This window comes from Lepidochelys kempii, chromosome 14, assembly GCF_965140265.1.
Source record: "Lepidochelys kempii isolate rLepKem1 chromosome 14, rLepKem1.hap2, whole genome shotgun sequence".
Classification (NCBI taxonomy): domain Eukaryota; kingdom Metazoa; phylum Chordata; order Testudines; family Cheloniidae; genus Lepidochelys; species Lepidochelys kempii.
The window spans coordinates 15,762,911-15,785,182 of record NC_133269.1 but is presented as its reverse complement, the minus strand read 5'-3'; the positions used below and the strand labels follow the sequence as shown (position 1 = coordinate 15,785,182).

The 22,272-nt window shown below is 43.6% G+C and overlaps 1 protein-coding gene across 8 annotated transcripts in view; it reads right to left on the bottom strand.

The window, feature by feature from the left end:
* Window positions 1-22,272, bottom strand: part of UNK (unk zinc finger) — a 68,222-nt gene that overhangs the window by 16,771 nt on the left and 29,179 nt on the right. For 7 of the 8 annotated variants that reach the window (XM_073312099.1, XM_073312098.1, XM_073312095.1 and 4 more), the window contains 9 exons: window positions 19,589-19,798; window positions 17,784-17,960; window positions 17,202-17,332; window positions 16,937-17,072; window positions 15,109-15,226; window positions 13,881-13,965; window positions 11,335-11,474; window positions 9,070-9,117; window positions 8,105-8,305 (listed from right to left, as the gene is read on the bottom strand). In XM_073312099.1, the coding sequence (XP_073168200.1) occupies window positions 8,105-8,305; window positions 9,070-9,117; window positions 11,335-11,474; window positions 13,881-13,965; window positions 15,109-15,226; window positions 16,937-17,072; window positions 17,202-17,332; window positions 17,784-17,960; window positions 19,589-19,798 (1,246 nt within the window). Of the gene's footprint in view, window positions 1-8,104; window positions 8,306-9,069; window positions 9,118-11,334; window positions 11,475-13,880; window positions 13,966-15,108; window positions 15,227-16,936; window positions 17,073-17,201; window positions 17,333-17,783; window positions 17,961-19,588; window positions 19,799-22,272 lie in introns of those variants that run through there. The other variant, XM_073312101.1, reaches the window with a different exon arrangement.

Below are 22,272 nucleotides of genomic sequence, written 5' to 3'. Positions count from 1 at the left end.
AGAGAAACACATTCCAGACATAAAAAGGGCTGCTCCTCATTTTATTGAGAGTACAGAGAGTAAACAGATCTAAGAGAGTAGGAAGAAGGGGAGATTCAGGCATGATGCACAACAGTATCACACAAAATGAAGAACTTGCCTGCCATGATCTGCCTCAACTTTTTCGATCACCCTTTCGGGGTGAGGGAAAGATGGGGTGGAGAGTTAGACAAAAAAAAGTTGTTAAGAAAATGATGAATGATTGACTGCTGAGGATGGTCACTGTAACCAGAATGAATAAAGAGGAGAAAGACCAGCAGTCGAGCATAGAATTCCTCTCTTGTTTTACCTAATTGATTCATTTTCTCTCTTTAATCTGCCCACTGCGGGCCACGGTCTAGTGAACAGGCAGGTGAGATATGGACTCAAAGATCTTTCTGTACTGCTCTCCCTAAATAGCGCACCGTGTGTATGTGGCAGTCACAACTGAACTGATCTCAGGCTTGTCTTTCTTTGTGTGCAATTGATGCTGTGTTATGTTAGTGTATCTGCGTGTGTTTGATAACAAGCCTGCTAGATTACCCAGTGCATCTCTTCCTTGCTGACACTCATCTGAACGCAAAATGTGACATAAGCAGGACTCAGCAGTTAGAGTGGAGAGAGAGAGAGACGCACACATACAAACAGAATCAGTGCCCATTGTTTTTCCCATCCTTGCTGGGAGGATTCTTACCAACATACCTGGCAACGTTGCAGCTAAGCCTCACTGAAGGTTTTTAATACATTTCAGGGCCAGTCCCAATGTCTGCAACTCTGAATTTGGTGCAACACCAGTTAAAACTTGACATTTTTCTCCTTTATGCCCAGGTACAGTAGTAAAGAAATGCCTGTACTCCTGAATAACATTAGAGAGTACAAAACTAACCAAAACAGGTAGAAAAATTAGAAGTGGAGATTGAAATTCTATCTATACTTTGCTCTGTTGAATTGTGGGGGAGGAAAGAGTGGTGTAAATTATGGATGAAACACAGAACAAGCTACATACAGCCCAGAAGAAATCTGCTATGCAGCATGCTTAAAGGCCTTTACAAACACTAATAAAGTAAGCTGCACAACCCCACTGGGTGGTAAGTATTATCATGCCCATCTTACACCTAGGTAAACTAGAGCATGAAGAGGTTAAGCAACTTGCCAAAAGGACCCAAAGAAACGCAGTAGCAGAGTCATGCACAGAACCCAAGAGTTGTGACTCCGAGACCGAGCTGTACATCACACTCCATCCTCACTGCATGTGAAGGGGTGGAAGAGGATCAATACTAAAAGGAGTTTAATTGGCACAGCTTTTCCAGTCTTGTGTCACAATCTGCATGAAAACTCCGTAATGAAAAGTTACTTGTGTTACTTGCTTAGGAAGCCAGGCCAGATATTCAGGTCTCTTGGCTAAATCTGCTGCCTTTCTTTTTTTAAAACCAAGTATCATTTATCCAGCTACATTCAGATTCTTTTACTTGTATTGTGGTCGCTTTAGCATGCATGCTAAGCAACCATCATGTTTTACTGGGCGTGTGTTTTGGATGACATACTACTCATGCATTCAACTGAACCGTTATGGAGCATCACACAAAGCCTGGTTCACCAATGTGAACTTTAATATGGACGGCCCAGATCCGTTCAGGGTAGCACAATGACAACAGAAAATGGCAGAAGACAGATCCTACAATTTTGGGTCTTTGCGTAGTTTTCTGCCAACTGTACATTTTCATTTGGGGGGGAAAATGTAAGAATCCATCTTTCGTTTTTTTGAGAAGAACATTCTCAATCCTTTGCTGTTAGCTAAACATAGGCTGATGTCTTAAAATCACTTTAAAGATGAAGAGTTATGTAGGTGTTAAGTGTTATTATTATTATATTATATTATTACTGCTCTGTTAGCTCACCCTTGCCAAAAACTATCGTCAACCAAACAACAATAACAGCAAAGGTACAACTTCCCCTCCATTCACCTCCAAGAGAGAGGAATGAGATGGCTCATTTAAATACTATCACTATGAAGTCTACATCATACTCAGGTTACAGAACTAGGCAAAAGCCTCTGACCAAAATGTTCAAATACGAGTGCCTAAAGTTGGGTGTCTAATTCCTGACCTGATTTTCAAAAGTGCTGAGAACCTGCAGGACCCACTGAAGTCAATGTGAACTGTGGACTCTCAGCACCTCTTGAAAATCAGACCACTTTTATTTATTAGATGCCTAAACAGGGATTTGGGTGCCTAATTTTGGGCACCTCCATTTGAATATTGTAGACTTTTCTTTACAGGGCTTTAGCACAGTTCAGTCGCATGGTTACTATATAACTTGGCTGCGTGCACATAAGCAACGCCACACTATGTCAGAGCATAGTGCAAGAACACAATGTGTTCGTAGTGCAGACTGGGCCTCACTCACACACACTCATCTCGAGACAGGGCCCTTTTAAGTGTCATATTTATATTCTCTCCCCCTTCCTCCCTCAGGTTGGGCTCTTTGCCCATGTTTTCTCCAAAGCAGGGTCTCCCTCGGGCCTGGTCTCTGTTGACAGGAGACTGGGGTTCTCTTGGCCTTCAGTCTTGGAGCTGCCCAGTTACTCCTTTTCTGCAGCACTTGCAATGGAGAATGAGCATGGGGCTTTTCTTTTGTTTTTAAACAACTGCTACAAGCTGCTGTACTTAGCAGGGAGATGTGGTGGAGTCACAGCCAGCTCTGAACTTTGATCCCAAAGATACGTTACATAGATTTGCAATTCCCGGTTTCTTAAGCCATGCCCATGTTAAGCAAACACCAGAACTGTTTTTGAAAATGGTTTAAATCAATAGGTCTTAAACGCTGTCCATTCCACAACTAAATCATTTTAACTAAACCAAAGAGTGGTCAAGACTAGCCTCGTTGCAGGATGGAAACATGGCTCTTTCACTCAGCTGTAAAAAAAAGCATGTGGGCACAAATGGCATTAATGACTTCTAAACCATGTCATTTTTTCAAGACCTTGTCTAAGCTGGGGATTTCAATTGTTTGTATTGTAACAGAAGTACAACGTAGACAGTGCTTTTTAGGCTTAATGCTAATTTCTTCAATGTAATGTAGACAGGGCCTAAATGTGTTCAGATTAAAGGCAGATTTTCTGGGCACCCCTGCTTTCAGTAATGTACAACCATATCTCAGGTTGCTAGAGACCAGCCCTCATGAAAAGATGTCTGCGAATATGTCTTCTTCAAACCCTAACAAAAATCTACTTATTGCGCAAGCAATAACATCAGCAACAGCAATTTACAGAACATCACTTTACAAAATAAAGACGAAGCCACTATCTCTGTCCCGGACACAGATGAGTCATCAGTTTCGGAAGGGAAAATGCAGAGAAATTAACGGTAACACCAAGGAAGTAAACTGATGGAAAAATTGGACCTGAAGGTGGAAAAGGTGGCACATGGCAGACAAGAAACAGGAGATTGTTCTAAGCTTAGGAAGCAGTATGATGAAGGCTTTAAACTGAGAATGGAAAGAGACAAAGGGAGCAGTTATGCAAGAGGAATGACAGTTGAGTTGTAGGTCAGGATGAGATTATGTGGGGCAAGTGAGAAGAAGTTATTTACCCTATGCAGTAACTGATGTTCTTTGAGATGCCTGTCCTTGTGGATGCTCCACATCAAGATATGTGCGTACCTGCAAACTCTTGATGGGAATTTTTGGTTGGCAGTATCTGCAGGTCCATGCCTGCACCCTAGATATCCTTGTGCTCCAGTATGAGGATATAAAGGGGACGGACTCGCCATCACTCCAGTTCCTTCTCAGCCATGAATGCCCAGCGAAAGGACTCTGAGGCAGAGGGGAAAGATGGCGGATACTGGAGCATCCACAGGGATACACTTCTCGAAGAACTCCAGTTACCGTACAAGGCAAGTAACCTCTCCTTCTTCTTTGAGTAGTGTCCCTATGGGTACTTCATGGCAGGAAATTCCCGAGCAATACCTCAGTCAGAGAGGAGGGTGCTGAAGAGGTGGATTCAGTTTGTAGAAAGCATTACCGAAAGCCGCATCGGTTCTGGAAGCAGGCATGAGAGAGTAATGCTGGGAAAACATGTGCACTGAAGACCAGGTGGCTGCCCTGCAGATGTCTGAGATAGGTATGTTTTTCAGTAGGGCTACAGAGGTAGATTGACCGCACATACACCTTTTGTGGATCCTTACACCAAATTTAGAGAATTGAGGACCCACCAAGGTACAGACCCACGCTTGGATAGACTGCTTGTTGGGGCTGTAGATGGTTCTCATCCAGGCTTGAAGACACTGAAAGTGTGGTCTTGCTAAGGGTGTCACAAATGTACAGGCTTTCATATGGGCCAGAAGTTGCAGGCAATCCCTTGCTGTGGTTTGCAGGCTCTGTTGTACTGTTGAAATGAGGCTGGACATTGTGGCAAATTTGTTCTTAGGTAAGTATACTCTGGCAGTGGAGGAGTCCAGAGTGGCCCCAATGAAGTCCATTGAGTGGGTGCGAGGACAGACTTTTCCACACTGAGGCAGAGGTCCAGTGAATGGAACAGAGATTGCTGTCTGTATCTCAAGAAATGAGAGACCTTTCAGGAGCCAATCATCCATGTAGGAAAGATCATTATTTCCATCTGGTGAAGATGGGCTGTGATGGCTGAGAGGACTTTGGTAAAGATTCCTGGGGCAGTGGAGAGGCCAAAGGGTAGGATGCAATACTGGTAATGGTCCTTGTGCACTAGGAAACATAGGATAAGTCTGTGTGAGGGGTGCATGGCTATATTAACATAAATGTTCTAAAGGTAGAGGGAACAAACCAATCTCCTAGATCCAGGGAGCGAATTATCACTCATAGGGTTACCATTCTGAAACACTGAGAGCAGATGAAGATGTTTGAAGTCCTGAGGTCAAGAATTAGTCTCCATCCCCTGTTTTTCCTCAGGGCCAGGAAGTTCCAGGAATAAAACCCTTTCCAGATAAAGTCTGGTAGAACAGGTTTGATCTTATGTTAGGAGGCCTCATGAGACCACCATGAGAAGGGTCCCTGAAGATGGATGGGACAGGGGAGTTGGGGGGGCTGGAAGAAACTGAACTGGGTGGAACAGGCAGTAGAAATCACCTCCAGGATCCATCTGTGTGAAATGATGAGCTCCCAGAAAGGTAGAAAATGGGAGAGACAATCCCCATAGCAGTGGAGGGAGGGAAAGGGTCAAAATTGTTGTTCTGAGAATGTTGCCGACTGGGACATCACTGTAGGGGATGGCCCTTTCTTAGTGAACCTGGACTTCTTCCTGGGGGGCTGAAGGGGGAGGTGTTTCAGACAGTCTTGGGGGCTGGTAGTGGATGGGATCAGAGTGATGAGCCATTTGTGATCTACTGTATTTTCTTTCTGCTGCAGGCATTTAGATGCCCAGAGATCAGTGTCACCAGGGGGTCTTTAAGAGAATGGAGCAACCTGTCCATGGCATTGCTGAACAACTTGGGCCCCTCAATGGGAAGGCTCTTGACAGTCTTTTGTTTCTCCTGGGGGAAGCTGGAGGAATTCAGCCAAGAAGTTCAGTGCAAGACTACTACTGTAGCCATGGAACATGCAGCTTTATTGGTGGCATCGAGCAAGGCCTGGAGAGACACCTTAGCAACTGTCTGGCCTGTTATGAGGGCTTGAAATTGTTCCCTCTGATCCTGAAGCAGGTGTTCAATAAAAGATAAAAACTGAGTGGTTTCTAAAATCATATTTTGTCACAGGGCTCGGTTACTGGTTACTCTGAGCTGCAAAGAGGCTGAGGAGTAGCTTTTATGGTCCAGAAGGTTCAGCCATTTCAACTCCTTGTCAGATGGCTTTGAGCAGGACTGATGTTGCCTGTTTCGTTTGTTAACAGCCATGACAACCAGAGAATTGGTTGTACGTTGGGGAAAAAAAATACCCTGAGCCTCTGGATGGGAGATAGTATTTTTTGTCAGCCCATTTACATGTAGGCAATATGGTAGCCACATTGTACAGCCTGGGGCCAGCAAAGCATTGTTGATGGGGAAGGTGATTTTGCCCTGAGGAGATGTACCTGAAGGATGTCCAACAGGGACCGTTGGTGCTCCTGTATCTCCTCTTGATATTCATTCCATAAGGTCTTGAAATGCCTTTAAACCATTGGCATAAGATGGTGGGGGAGGCATGACAGCCTCACGTGGTGAGGAGGAGGATTTGTGGGAAGATGGTGTTTCTTCTTCCTCAGCTGGTTCTTGCTCCTCTGCAAGAGCCTCCTGTAGAGCGGGATCCAAGGGAGACGGTTATTGCTCCTGGTGTGTCCTTTTATGAGATATGACCATGTAGAACTGGTTGCCAAAAGGGGCCCCTGGGTTCCAATAAGCCCACTGTGGTGGGATGTAAGGGAAAGGGGCAGGGCTCCATAGCTTTCTTTGCCAGGGCTGCCAGCTGTATCTCCTGCCAAGAGTTTCTTCCTTAGAGTGTACCCCAAGGGAGAGATGTGGCATGGGAAGGTGGAGGAACCTTGTATAGACACGTCAGAATAGGATGAGGTGTCATTCTCAGTGACCATCAGAGGAGCAAGTGGTGCTGCTACCAGTGACTGAGTTAGTACTGGGGTCTGGAAAGGGTCCTGTAACTGCATTGGTACCAGGGGCTGATACTTGATTGGCTGATGAGATGGTACCAGAGGATGTGTCAGTACCAGTGGGAAATTACTCTCGGTACCCTCAAAACATTTGTGGGAGACTGGTGACTGTGTCAGTACTAGAGGACAAGTCACTGCTGAAGATGGTGGAGTCAGAGGGTAAGTAGTCTTGTGACAAATGGGCCTACAAATTTACTCAAATTGGGAGCTCAACTGTAAAAAATACATAAAAATTCGTAAGATGTTAAAATAACATTTAATAACAAATGTTGATGGGAAAAGGTATGAAAGGGAGACGGAATAACTGAATTAATCTAAATAAAAAGGCCGGATTGAGATGATTCAATGACTGTGTTGAAATTGTGCTTGTAAAAACAGGAGAGGTAGAGACGGAAGATAACAAGCCAAAACTGGTACGTCTGAAATTAAGCTGAATTGGCGGACAAAATAACGAGGAGTAGGCCATTCCACCCATTACTCCCTTTTTGGGTCCTTAAAAGACAAAGAGTTTGTGGGGAAAGTATCAAAGAACAAAAAGAAGAACAGATGGAAAGAACCAACAGAGGCTCCTGGCGCGAACTTCACCACCATGGCTGCCGCTGCCACCTTTTCCTGGTGGGCCATCACCATCCTGACGATAATTTTACATGAGTAATTATAAAAATAAAATACCAAAAAATTAAGTGAAGCTTAGCAAGCTGTGTCTCTAGCTAATGGAAAATGCGATGCTCCATCTCGAGTCACAGTTCAGCAAGAAGTGTAATGACAGCGGGTCCACCCTGCCTCATATTCTTGACCCAGAGCACATGGATATCTAGACAGCAAGTGCAGACTCATGAATGCTGCTCACAAAATTCTCCAATCAAGAGTGTACAGGCTCATGCACATTCTGATGTGTAGCACTCCTATTGACACTACTTGAAGACCAAGGAGCCTCAATTTAATGTGCAAGCCAGGGAAGAGATTCCAGAAAGGTGATATGGTTGGAGCAGTGGGAGAGGAAGAGGACTAGCAGTGGTGTTTTAGACAGACTGGAGAAGTGAAAGGTGACAATAGCAGAGATCAAGGTGCAGTGATCAAGGTGACCAAGATGTGAACAAGGATTTTAGCAGTGGAGAGCAAGAGAGGAAAAGATTAATTCTGGGATAGTCTACATCCGAAGAGAACCTGGATATGGAAGGAGGCGATATAAATGACATCAAGTTGCTATCCAATGGTAATAGAAAAGGACAGAAGTGGAGAAGGACTTGAAGTGAAGAAGAGAAGCTAAATTTTTGACAGACTGAGTTTGCAGTGGCAGCAGGACACCAAGGAGTTGATGTGAGATTGAATGGATTGACAGAGGTTGGGAGTTGAAGAGTAGATTTGGGAATCAAACACTGTGGCAACAGTGTGTTACTTTTGTTCCACAGATGGAGGACTCAATCCAAACTAAGTCAGGCAATTGCTCTCCACCACCCAACACTCCCTTCTTACCTGGCATTTGAAGCTCTTCAGATACTCAGCCCCCACCTGATCCTCCCGCTCAAAGCCTGGTGCTTTCTTGTAGCTGCTGGCTGCTGTTACTGAGTCTGTGGGAAAACCAATGCTCTCCAAGCTGTGTTGTTTCCCAATGGCACCAGGAGGGGACCCACATATATTAGATGGACTTCCAAGGCTGCTGTTCCTACAAAGCATCTAATGGGAGAAGAAAACATAAGGGTCATAAAAAAGGAGAGTTCAAACAGTCAGCAGCACTGAGTCAAATGATTCCTAAGGACACTGATTCTCTTACTTCCTTGTTTGTGCATTAGCTTCATTGATGGTCAGCACAAACAGACAGATTTAGACAGCCAGTAGGGAGAGCACAAAATACTGTTTGTGTGCAAATCTCACAAATATAATGTCTCTTTGTTGTAATTTCTCAGCAACAGAGAGGTAGATTTAGCACAGTGATTTGTACCCTGAGGCTCTAGAGACACTTCAACCCCTCTGCAGCCTCACATGCAACTCCTGGAGTTCACAGGCCTGATCAAAGCTCTTCTCATTTTCCTTAAGCTACAGGGTGATTCAGGTTAGGATCCTGCCTGCAGTCTGAGGATGAACAGTGTTTTAACCCTGTTAGACAGTAGCAGCATATATGCTACAGCATCTACTAGTGGAGCTGCACCTGCTGGCCTGAAAATCCTAGCGTAGACAAGGCCAAAGTATCGACAACCAGTGTTAAAACAGGGCTCTGCAACAGGTTCTCTCCTTTAGGCTACAACTATGCATCATGCATTTAAACAGGATTACTTTTGCAACTTAGAACTATGTTTGCACATGCTTGTTGCTCCCAAAGTTTGAAATGCTGCATAGAGAGGGCTGGAGATCCAAAGAGGGAGTGCTGTGAGCGTCCTACAATCCTTTGATTTTTTACACAGGCTGTCTGCTGTTTTCCCTCCCCTGCAGTCACTACTTACCGTGGTGGAGGTGGGGCTAGTTGGCAGAGTTCCTGGTTTATTCCACACCTACAGTACAAATACAAAACAGAACATGCCATGTGAGGTTGGTTACTTCACTGAGTATTTTCCTTTGATTAATTACTCATGTAAAATTATCATCAGCAAAGCTATATTTGTTTGCAGACTACAGGTGAGTCACATCATACGCGCATTTAACTTATGCAAATTCAACTATACACGCTCGGGTGGGGGATTGATCTAAGATACGCCACTTCAGTTACGTGAATAACGGAACTGAAGTTGACGTACTTAGATCTACTCACTGCGGTGTCGTCACTACGGCGAGTTGACTGTTGCTGCTCCCCCATTGACTCTGCCTGCACCTCTCGTGGCGGTGGAGTACAGGAGTCAACGGGAGAGCGCTTGGGGGTTGATTTATCGCATCTAGACTAGACACGATAAATCGATCCCTGCTGGATCGATTGCTGCTCGCCGATCCAGCGGGTAGTGTAGACAGTCTCTAAGCGCTGTTGAAACCTCCCGCTGAAGAGGGGCAGCCTTCTGATGAGAAGGAATTCAAAGCCAGCCAAGGTTGGCTTAACAGTTTTAGGACCTGCTTCAACCTCAAAAATGTGCAGACTACTGGTGAAGCTCCATCTGCCAATGAAGAGGCAGCAAAAGCCTACCCCGAACAATTAAAGAAAATCATAGAAGAAAAGGGCTATCTTCCAGAACAAGTTTTTAATGCTGACAAGACTGGGCTCGTCTGGGAAAAAATGCCCAACCGCACTTACACTTTGAAATCAGAAAGACAAGCCCCTGGCTTCAAAGCAGTTAAAGACTGTGTGACTCTTGTTTTGTGGCAATTCGGCTGGGCGTTTAATAAAGCCGGGCTTGCTCTACAGGGCTGCAAATCCCTGTGCCCCAAAAGGCAAGAACAAAGATCTCCTGCCTGTGTTCTGGCAATCAAATAAAAAGGCTTGGGTAAGGGCAGCATTATTTCTGGATTGGTTCCACAAGTGTTTCATTCCGGAGCTCAAGCGGTACCTCAAAGAGAAAGGACTGGACTTTAAAGTATTGCTGATCATAGACAATGCTCCTGGCCACCCTACGGCACTCCAGTTTGCGATTTAAGGGATTTTCAAGGGTAATTTTGACTATACGCGATTTTTGCTTTACGCACTGACTTTAGAACCTAACCCCTGCGTAAGATGCGACTCCACTGTACATGCAGCTGCCCTGATGACTGAGGAAATGAAAAAAAGACCATGTGTTTCCTTTTTTGGTATGTGTTCATGGATTAGGTAGGGTTCAGTTTTGAAGACTGAAGGGCTCCAGAAAGAGAATAGATCTCAGTGATCATCAGATGGACAGACATTTCTTTGTGGCTTGCCCAGCATTCAGATGGCACTTTCACAGAAAATAAAAGAATGTCTGTACTTTATTCCACAGTGGTATTTACTAAGAGAAAATAAATTAGTTCAACTCATCTAAACCAGTTTAGAATTTGCAATCATGATTTAAGACCATGCCATTCTAGCTCTTCAAAATCTTCATCAACAGTTTGGGAACGCTGCAAGCTCCAAAGTGGCTCAATGCACATAGGCAAAGATAAAAAAACGGGAAAAAAATCAGAAAGAAAAGAAGATGCCTTGCACCCCATTCACTCCCGTGTCTGTATGTTGTCTACTTTGATTGTAAGCTTTTCTTGACAGGTACTTTTCGTCCTGTATGTACAGCTAATGTACTTAGCACACTTTGGGGCACTATATAAACCAGTAAATGTAGCAGGGCTTGGACACCCCTTGGTAAATCACAGATATTCCATAATGCAAGACACACTGTGGACAGGCTAAACCTCTCTGAGATTTCATGGATAAGCAAACTAAACTGCAGTTTCGTACTCTAGATTATACTGGCTCATGGCTTGTACATGGAAACAGAAGCCCTACACTTATCTCCAATCAGAAAGGAGTTAGGCTGGATGCACTGCTGCAATCCACTCTCCACTTTCCTGAAAAATATCTTAACCCAGAGCTAAAAATGAAACTTTTCAGAGAATGAAAAGCAGAGCAGTGCTATAGGCATGGAGTGGTTTTCTAGGAGGAAGGCAAACACCTGTGTCCCACCCCAAATAAGCTCTTTGTGGGAAGTACTGAGCTAGAGCCAACAATATTCAAATCCTTTGGGAAATTTTCCTCCTCTGGAAGACAGTGGTACAGTAGGTCAGGGAAATGCAGGTTCACAACATGTAGACAAATGCTTCCCAGCAGGGTCACATACATTACTAAGGTCCGGGGCATGTGGACTGGAAGGGCTCACTGGAACAGAATCACCAGCAGCTGATGGCATATACATCACAGGGCCTGTTTGCGTTGGGCTGGATACAGCTGAAGATGGCGGTAAATCTTCGAGTGGAGGCTCTGCGAGAAATAAAAGGGCGTGCAACATCACTCAAAGCTACATGAATGGCCAGGGATCACAAGATGCTTGGGAAGAACAGCAGCTACATACATCTCCTGCTGCTAGCTCTCCACAGGGAATGTTTCAGGGGTGCTTATTTTGAATCAGTATAGAAGCAACAAGAAATCCTATCAGGCAAAATGGGTATTTCTTATCCTCTATTATTACTCTTTCTCCAATTCTGCAAGCTGCTGGCCTCTAGCTCAGTAATACCTCTTCCTCCAATAGTATTTTTACTAAGTGAATTACATGCTACACATTCAGGATGTCCTGAACTAACTAGGGGTTTGGGTCATGCTATGCACACAGGTGATTGATTTGTTAAGATTAGCTAAGGGAGATAGATACGTTTCCGTAAGTCCTCAACACCCACCATTACAGAAAATGGTAATGTGTGTACAAGGCTATGGAATTGCCCCCTTCCCTTTAAACATCATAAATACCCAGGAAAACAGTTCAGGGTTTCGCTGCACTGATTTAAAACATTATACAGCCCTCAGCAACAAATGGCTATCACTCATGAAATTCATCAGGATGATTTCCAAGAGATTTAGATATTCTTGGACATGATCTTATTTTCCTTTTTATGGGGGCTTCCATCTGTGGATCTCAAAGCACTTCACATATAGTAATGAATTAAGCCTCATTACACTTCCATCAAGACAGAAATTATTATTTTCACTTTTAGATGGGCAAATCAGGGCACAAAGAGATTTGCACAAGGTCATGCAGTGAATCAGTCTCAGAGCAAGGATTAGAGCCCAGTTCTAGTGGCTCACAACAACTCTGCTCCGACTACCAAAAATTCCGCATTGCAATTTGAGTGCAGAATCGAATAGGAACAATGGGATGTGAAAGAGCTAACCGTCATTTATAAATGCAAGTATCGACAGTAATAACCAAATTTATCAACCAGAATTATGACAAAGAAACTGAAAGGGAACGGAATTCAAGTTTTCTATCTGTTATGTATGAAAGCACCTTCCAGTATGGAATTCCAAATTCAAACAGACATTTGTAACTAGCAATTCTAGTCATTTAGCTCTACTCTATTACATCCAGAGAAATATGAAGAACAAGCCAACAACAGACTCTCTGTTCTCTTTTAAAGGGGCATTGTCTGGAAGTATAGAGGTTTTCTAGAAAACAGTTTACAAAATTTACTAGTGCAGTTTTTAAAAAATATTAATAAAAACAGCTCCTATCTGGATTTAAACACTCTTGTGAAGCATTTGTGATTCAAATGTTGGAGCATCATTTAATACTGTATAAGAGAATTAGCAAGAGAATCTGCCTAATAACGTTCCTTAGTATTTATATAGCACTTTTAATCTTCAAAGCATATTACGAACCATTAATTAATCCTCAAACTAAAATACTGTTATTATTTTATACGTAGAGAAACATGCAGAGAAAGTTGAAGTGTGCAGGAGGTCACTCTAGATCAGGGGTTCCCAAACTTGGTTTGCGGCTTGTTCAGGGTAAGCCCCTGGAGGGCCACAAGACACTTTGTTTACCTGAGCATCCGCAGATATGGCCACTCGCAGCTCCCAATGGCCCCAGTTTGCCGTTCCCAGCCAATGGGAGCTGCGGGAAGCGGTGGCCTGGCTGGGAACAGCGAACCGCGGCCATTGGGAGCTGCGAGCTGCCGTACCTGTGGACACTCAGGTAAATAAAGTGTCTCGTGGCCCACCAGAGGCTTACCCTGAACAAGCCGTAAACCAAGTTTGGGAACCCCTGCTCTAGATGATCATGATGGTCCCTTTTGACTTTAAAGTCTATGACTTGTCCAAAACTGCAGAGGGAGTCAGTGTTTGGAGTTGGGATTAGAACTCAGGTGATCCTGGCTACCAATTATAGGGGGCAAAACTAGACTAGAAACAAATCTGTTTTTACTGTCTAATCTCAGTTAAGATATAAAATGTAAATTAAAAACACAAATGGTAAAAATAAATTTGATTTTTAAATGTTAATAATCTCATGTTAGAAATTACATTCTAAGATTTTTAAGAACTCATATGCTTTGAACTTGACTGTGTCCCAGTTTAACCACATGAAGAAGAAAGGCAGTGTTCTCTCTATACTATAGTCCTTATAATTCTGAGGATATGGAGAGCTGAGCTAATGAGATACAAGAGTGGGAAAGATGCTTCAAAAGTGAAGGCGATGAGTAACCATGGTTGTAGCCCTACAAAATATCTATTGCCTTCAGCTGTGCTCACACCTCCTATTGGCATCATGACTTTAAATGAGCTACCAAAGAAAGCTCTCCCCTTTGTGGTCCTATCTACTCTGGCCTGGAGCACCAAACTAAAGTTATTTATGGCTAAAGCATCACTGAAAGATAAGAGAAGAAGCTAACATACGTTCTACATGTGCAAAGGCACAGAAGGGTCCCCGAGGACAGCTGCCAGACTGCTGCATGTCGTTGCACTTGGTGGATTTGTAGATCTGAGAAGAAAAAACAAAACACAACACACAGACATAGTAAGAAAAGACTGAGCGTAGCGACTCAGGCAGAGAAATGCCTAAAACAGATTCAGTAGTGAGACAGAAACATAGACTACCATCACAGACACAAACAAAGATCTCAGAGCATCCATTTCAACACTTTGCTTTAAAGAAAGAAAAGCCACTGGAGTTCTGGTAAAGTCAACAATTGTCCCATGACAGCAACGGTCACCTAAAGGTTAACATTTACCATCAGTCCCCAATGACTTCAGTTGGAGCTCTGGGTGTGGAACAATAGTAAATTATAGTGTTAGGGGAATAACCGATAAATGACAGGCTAGAAAACTGATCCCCTGTTTACTAAGAAAATGATCAATAACTGACAATCATTATCAGAAATGGGTCCTTCCTTCCTCTGATGGGGAAAATGACATTGCTAGTGTAGGCCAGACAAAACCACTTTCAACACCATAACGTGAAGTGTGACTGTGACATGCTTTCTGTAATTCTTCTGGAAAAGCTTTGGGCCAGTCTGCACCAACAGTTAAGCCGTTTTCAGAATTGGTTCATGGGGACCTGTTACTGACAACAACTATCAATTACAAATCACTTTCATAGTAGTTCACCTGTGAACCCATTCAACACATCTACAATACACACAGATACACTGTGGACTTACCCTCTCTTTCTCTCTCACACACACTCTTTCCCCCTCCTGAGGATCATAGAATATCAGGGTTTGAAGGGACCTCAGGAGGTCATCTAGTCCAACCCCCTGCTCAAAGCAGGACCAATCCCCAATTTTTGCCCCAGATCCCTAAATGGCCCCCCTCAAGGATTGAACTCACAATCCTGGGTTTAGCAGGCCAATGCTCAAACCACTGAGCTCTCCCTCCCCCCTAACTTTACCTTCTTTACCTTCCCCCCAAATTGTCTTTTTTTTTGACTAAAAGGGACCCTTGTCAAGTAGCTGTGGTCCAAGCTCACCTCAAATGCGCTGCTTCTGCACCCAAGGACCATGTTGCAAGCAGCTCTCCATTCCCCGCCTGCTTGCTGGGCCCTTGCTGCCCATCAACACCTGTAACCCTGGAATTCTCCCTCTCAAATAGCAAGATGTCAAATGGGAAGGTCAGGTTACCATACCTCTGGGTGAAACTGCTGCTCTGTGCGAGTGTGGCAGTACTGGCATGTGTCCCCATTCTCACACTTACTGGGGTCTCCCCACTCGTCTCCATGTTTCACACTGGGGCATGGTGAAGATCTGTATAAAGAAGGGGTAGTGGAATGCATCAAACACAAACATGTATTGGTCATTCTCAGCCCTACCTCCTGGCACCCCAACATCCCAAACTGGGAGCCAGGCTCCACTGCTCCCTTCCATTGTACACATGCTGCTCTCCCAGCTTCTTCTCCTGCACTCACTTCTTGGTGTCTATGCAGCTTCCTCCCTGCTACCTCTGCAGCTTCTATGGCTTGTAAAGATTGCCCAGTTAAAGAGATTTTTTTTTTCACCATCTCAGACTAAATGCTGACTTGAACCAAAACAGTTTAACTGTATTTGTAGGTGATATGATAGTGTCAAAGATGCTGGATCTGTTTTCTGTTTCAGAACTGGGTCTTCATATAATGTTAATAAGTTAATTGGCTAATCCCAGAACATATAGCACTGTAGGCTAGTCAGTTTCCAGGGTTACATTGTGGCCCTGTAGAAGACTGGCTGTGTGGGGTCACTAGCGAAAAGGCAGGCCTGTTTCCTTTCTCTCTGCTGGGAACTTTTTCTGTTTCCCCAGTCTGCACTCTTGATGTGCCCCACTCCCCCTGTTCTATATGGTCTTACCCATTCCCTCAGTAAACTGCAGGGGAGGCCCATCACAGCAGCAGCAGGGACTGAGCAGACAGCCACATCAGTTGTTGGGGGAGGATGGCTGGCAGCACAGAAGTGGGAGGAATACTGATGCTCTCCATGCACTGGTAGGGGACCCTCAACTCTTCCAATACTTGCTAATAAGGCACAAAGATGGGACAGAAAGATGGGAAGGGGCACCTGTTGGAGATAGGAGGAAGAGTCCCTGGATGGCACCCGAGGACTCTCATGGCGTGTATGTTTGTCCTCGAGGTGATGGGTTAACGCTCCTTTGATTTTATGGGGTTTTATAATTGATTGGAAAAATCTGTGACAAAAACGTGGGGAGGAAAATGAGACTGTTCATGATTTGCCCGCCATGGTTTTCAGCCAGTTTTGATATTTTTAAGGGGGACTGAAGAAAAGCCCCCAAGGCCATAATAAAAGTTCTTTTGTGCTCTTGGAAATCAGAGCCACTAAGCTGGACAAACTGTATTCATGAAGACACATCAATGATAACGAGTCAGGAGACAGGAAAACGACGTGAACACCTGTAACCTAAGTTGCAGGACTCTTTAACAATCAAATGAGGAGTGCAAAGCAGGCAGCACTGGTGATCTCCCCAAACCCCTTTCAATCTCAATCATCAGACACATGAGATGGCCTGATAATTCTGAAACATTTACCAGCTCTCAGTTAAGCCCATAAAAACATGACCTACATGCAGCGTGTGGTTTTGTTTACAAATGGGACTAAATTGCCCTTTTAGTTTTTTTTCACCCTGCATCACTTTTTTGAAATGAGTTTTTTGTTTAATTCATTATGGTTATCATTGAGAAGCCAGATGCAGGTTCTGTCCACAATGAGTAGATCAGAGCTGTAACATGATTTGGTGAACACAGTTATTTGTTTATTATAGGCATTCATTATTGATCCTAGTTATAAGGCAAATCCCCAGGCCTGGGGACTAGCATGTTAACCCAGCCCTTCAGCACAGCAGAACTGTCAGAACAGGGTTTAAGGAAGGGTTAACAGTATAAAATGAAGCAAATCCAAAGTCCTTGGTTGGGGACCTCCGCCAACCCTGAACTCCTAAGCTGGAAAACGAAAGGCCCAGGATGAGGGTACCTGTATTTGTGTTTTCTTGGACTCCTTCTTCTATCTTTGCTGTTGTGGTAGTAGGGACAGGCGTAACCCTGGCGACAGAGACGGGGGGGTTTCTTGCATTGCTCTGTCTTGTAGTTTCCCAACACATACGTTGTGTCTGTGAAGGAAGGTCCCACAGGTTACTTGGAGATGGCAGGTGCTTTGCTTACTATGAGAAAGCCCTTGATGGGAGCGGGCACTACAAGCACACTGGACTGCCCCCCTTGCAAGACCCTAAGGGACTCACCTTGCCACCTTGGCTCCTCACTGAGTATTTTCTCTATCATAGCATGGCTAGCAGCGACTGCAGATTGACCCTCTATGCCACCCTCTGATGTGGTCTGACCGTTCTGCAAAGCCTCCATAGCCTGAAGCTCCCTTCGGGAATAGAGTTAAATGAACAATAGGCAGACAGAGCAGATGGAGAGACCGATACACGTGTCTACAATTTTGTCAGACAGCAATTGCTACAGCACTTCAAAGTAGTTGTATGTTCATGATGTCTACTGGCTTTTGCCATAACATACATAGAAACGAGTGATTAAACACTGGCAGTTCATTCCCTGGGAATTTCAGCCTCATAAGTTTGAACCCCCTTCAGGGTTCTCAAGCAGGGTGCGACTAGCCTCGTGCTTCCCCCTTTTTGGGGAACCTCTTTGAAGAGGTTTTTGTGTTTTCCCTTGCTAGGGAGGGAAATATTGCCGTCACTCTGATACTTAGCAGTATTTTGTTACATTTGTGTATATTCTTTGATCAGCTGACCTTCCATTCAGGTCCAGTGATCACCCCTCCATGCACAGCCCCAATGTGAAACTCCATCCTCTGCTACCTGATGTCGTAAACAGGAGAGCGTAGGTCATGAGGCCCATGAGCAAAGGCGCAGTGGAGGCCGTTCTTTGTGCAATTTCCTTTGGAGTCAGTCTCATGGATGCAGATTCCAGTTTTGTAGTAGCGCAGATGATATCTCCTCTCCGTGTCACCAGTAGTTCTATGCAAGAATGGGCACCTGAGGCATAGGGGAGGAGAGCCAAATTCTGGTCACACTCTTGTTGCCAGGGGGGACTCACCAGTATGAAAGGACATGCTGATGGTGAAGACTGCTGTTGTTGTCAATTTTACTAACCCTGCCCCTCTCTTTTGTCATGCCTTGCAGCATTCTTTAAATCCTAAATCTGCCACTGCATACTAGAAAACAGCTTCTCTCACAGACAAACAACTGGATCCTTAAGCCTTCAGAGGCTCATTATTCTATAGACCAATGAGCGTCAGGGATCCAGAAAAGAGCAAGAACACTCTCAAGGCTTTACTGGTATATTAGCGATGAATGAGGGACATCACATGGCACACACATTTCATCTGCAGCTCTCCTTTCATTCAGGTTCCTAGCTGTTACTGTTTCCTGCCAATATACTACTACAGGGCCCGTGGGCTGGGCCAGTCCATCAAGAGCTAGACACACCCCTCACTGGAGAGCATGGGGCAAGGGAGGAAATACAGAACACTATCATTTTAGCTAACACTTTATTTTTTTCTTCCTACTGCATCTTAGTCATACCCAAAGTGGGGAAAAAATCCACTAACCTGTCAGTAAGAAATGTAAAAGAACCAGAAAAATAAGTGAAGTTGATGTACTTGTGGGACCTACCCAAAGATACGGACCAACAGCAGTAAGATGGTTTCATTCACTACTAACCTGGGCCAAATATGAACCAGTGATCTGGAAGTCAAAGACTCCATATCCTATTACCTGCCCAGCCATCACCCCACTAATGAGAGATAATCTGAATAGAAACTGACACCACAGGTCTGGTGGATTGTTTCATTCTCTTCCACCTACCTTATCTTTTATTCAATTAGCAGAATTTGCCACTTTCCAGATATGTCTAACCCTTTTTGTTTATATTGGCACCATGAAACGTAACTGAAATTGCATCAGTCTATATTTTGACCACAGTCAAGATATGCTGTTATTCCTCTACAGATAATCTTGTCTCTGATTCTATATTCTCCACGTTCACTCCTGCATGGCTGAGGCCTGCCTTAGCACACGGCAGCAATAATCTTCTAAAGTATTTCTCTATTCCAATAGAAACTACCAAACAACTGATGAGAAAAAACATGGCATTCTACAGTATTTCTCCATCTTGTGTACCTCCCATGGCTTTAGTGAAGTATTACTGGTCATTAGGCATCCGTAAAGGGTAATTAAATTATATAATTTTAAAAGTTGAGGCTGGATGGTTCAGGGCACAGGTAAGAGGACACAGAGCTTTTCACCAGTGGGCCATCAGTTCAATTCCAGCTCAAGCTGATAGTTCCCATGAGCTAATTTGATGTTTGCATGGTGGCCATTCAGTCCAGTTCTTATCAAAACTCTGCTGAAGATGCAAAGACTGAACACGTAATGGAGAGTGAACTTCTCTCTCAATCCTAGAAGTAGTAGCTTTAGGATTGAAATACAGAGGTTGCTACTGCAGCTTTTATATCTATTCTTATGTTACTCTGAATGATCTTAAGCTTAAAAAGCTGCTTTGCTGAAGCGTCTTGTTTCTATAAACTACTGGTTGGAATCAACACCTGGACTGATCCCAAGAGCTGACTGGCAGAAAGTAGGAATGAGCAGACTTTACTTACTCATCTCCTTCTGGGCAGATTCCTGTGGTTTCATCATATTTGGTACAGTAAATGTCAGGGCTGTAGTTAAAGGTGCCATCCCGACGGCGGATAGATCTGCGACGACGCTGGTTGACAAAGTGCCAGTGGAAGCAAGTATAGGGCCGGTGCTGCGTGCATTTGTGCTGCACGAAAAGGGGGCACTGCTCAGTGCGGAACTCCTTCAGGTAACTGCAGGCAGAAATCAAGGAGAAGGAGGTTAGAACAAGGAGATTCATCAGAGTCCACGTCAACTCACTCAGCCGAGGCCATGCCAAACTACACAGCATCCATCATAGAGATGCAGGCTGTCTTTCCCACACCCTCCCCCGTTTTAATTCGCAATAAAAGATTGGAAGCTGCTGGTTTTCTGTAGCAGGGAGACATTAGTTTCCAGGCCGCTCAACTCAAACTTGGAATTCAAACATCAGCACTAAAAGCAGCCGCAATCAACAAAGAATTTCCTATTATATTTTAAGTATCATTTAAAAGAGGGCTGTCTGAATGCTTAGTGAACTAGTTAAATATTTAGTAAGCAAGCAGTATTTTTAGATACAGCTCTATCTAATTCCACTCCTAACTCTGAAAGGTGTGAGTGGGAAGAGATTTTCTTCCCTTAAAGAGATACAGTCAGGTTAAAAATCATGTTAAATAAACACACCGTAAAGACAGGTTTAATGCCTCAGATTATTACAACTGAAAGAGTTTTTAAAAACAGATATATTTTTCTCCATTTGTCCTGACTGGTTACTTTTTGCTTTTTCCTAAAGCTTGGACAGTGAAAATAAAACTAGTCAGTTTCACTATCCGGGTTTTTTGCACTAAGGAATCAATCCTAGCAGCTGCTGAGCACTAAGGTTGCCACCCCTCCAGGATTGTCTGGGAGTCTCCAGGAATTAAGGATTCATCTTTAATTAAAGATTATGTCATGTGATGAAACCTCCAGGAATACATCCAACCAAAACTGGTAACCCTACAGAGCAACCTCAACTCACTTTGAAGTCTAACGGAGTTGAAGGCGCTCAGCATCACACATGACTGCTCCACACACAGCAGGATCAAGCCCTAGCTAAGAAAATGTTGCAGTATTTGGACTGTAAAAGACCCAGATGATATTTAAATTATTTTTTAAACAGTATAAACATTAATTTTACAGGAGCTTTTAGGGCTATTTTGTTGGATTTTTCTTCCTTTTAAGACCTACATATTTTTAAGGCCAAAACAACCTAACAGTGTCCCTTTAAAATTTGTATGTCTTCTCTATCTTCAGAACTAAAGAGGTCTTGAGCCACTGTTGGAGATACAGCAACAACTGAATCTCAAAAACAGCCAGCAGAGGATTAAAAATGGTTTACATACCTGAATGAGACCTAATGTGGGGTTCTTACACCTTCCTGTCAAGCATGTGGTGCTGGCCACTGGCAGAGACAGGATATTCGGATAGACATCCCTTGAGCCTGACCCAATAGGGCAATTCTTATGTGCCTAATAAATTTAGCACAGCTACTGAGTTTTGACTAATGTGGTATTTTGTAATAACCTGTAACCAGAGCCCAGTCAGATCACTGTGTCCAAGTAAATCATTATTGATTGTGAGGTTTATTCACATATACACTATAAGGCAGGAAAATAAAAAGTATTGAACTTTGTCAAGGGCTCACTCCCCTCTTAAATTATTATTGTCTTTTTAATGTCAATTTTAAATAAACAGAAATGCACCACATGCTTGAAGATGCAGAAAATAATCTCAGGCTGTGTCTGTACAAGGAGAAATGTGTGTTTTTAAAATCATTAAAATATGGTGGCTAACACATTTCAAAAATAGCCTTTTCCCCAGCAAGGACAGGGCCTCAGAAATGCATAACATATTCCAAGCCTTTTCAGTTTCAGAGGCCAGAATCTTGCTGGCAAGGAGTTTTCTGCAGGATGATTTTGCTACTGAGAAAAGTAAAAGGCTTTCCCAACCATTCACTTCCAAATCTTTTGGCCCTATACACATTTAAGACCTAATTTTCAGAGGTGCGGAGCACCCACATATTCCATTGCCTTCCATTACAGTTGTGGGTACTCAGTACTTCTGAAAATTGGGCTCTAGAGCTTTCTATTATGTCCAAAACCATTTTTTTAAACACCCTTGCAAGCTAGTGTTGCTGTAACACCAAACAGAGTTATAACTATAGATATCATATAGTTATAAAGCAAGTCAAAAGAATTTTCTGAACCTGTGCGCTATGGACTAGAATTTGTTTATTACGACTTTTGTTTTTAAAAAGACCTGCTCCTCTGAGAAGAGATCCATGCCTCAACCAGGTTTGTGACAACTGTGTTGAAAAACAATTGCCTAGAAAGGCTGTGCCATGCTTGAAAGCCAGCACAATTCCACGCCATTGTAGGAACATGCACTCCTTGTAAAGGGCTGACCCTTATCAAACATGTAAGTTTTAGCTGATCAAGCCCAGTTGCTGTATCATGCTAATGAGCCTTAGGGAAAAATGACTGTCCACTAATGCCTACTCATCTGGGTTGGGAAAACCAATTATGCTAGTTATGAGAATTTGAGAAGTAACATGATCACTTAAATGCCAATACCTAGAATGTTTTTTCACAATAATACATAGCAGCATATAGCCCTTTTCATCCACAGATCTCCAAGTGCTTCACAATGA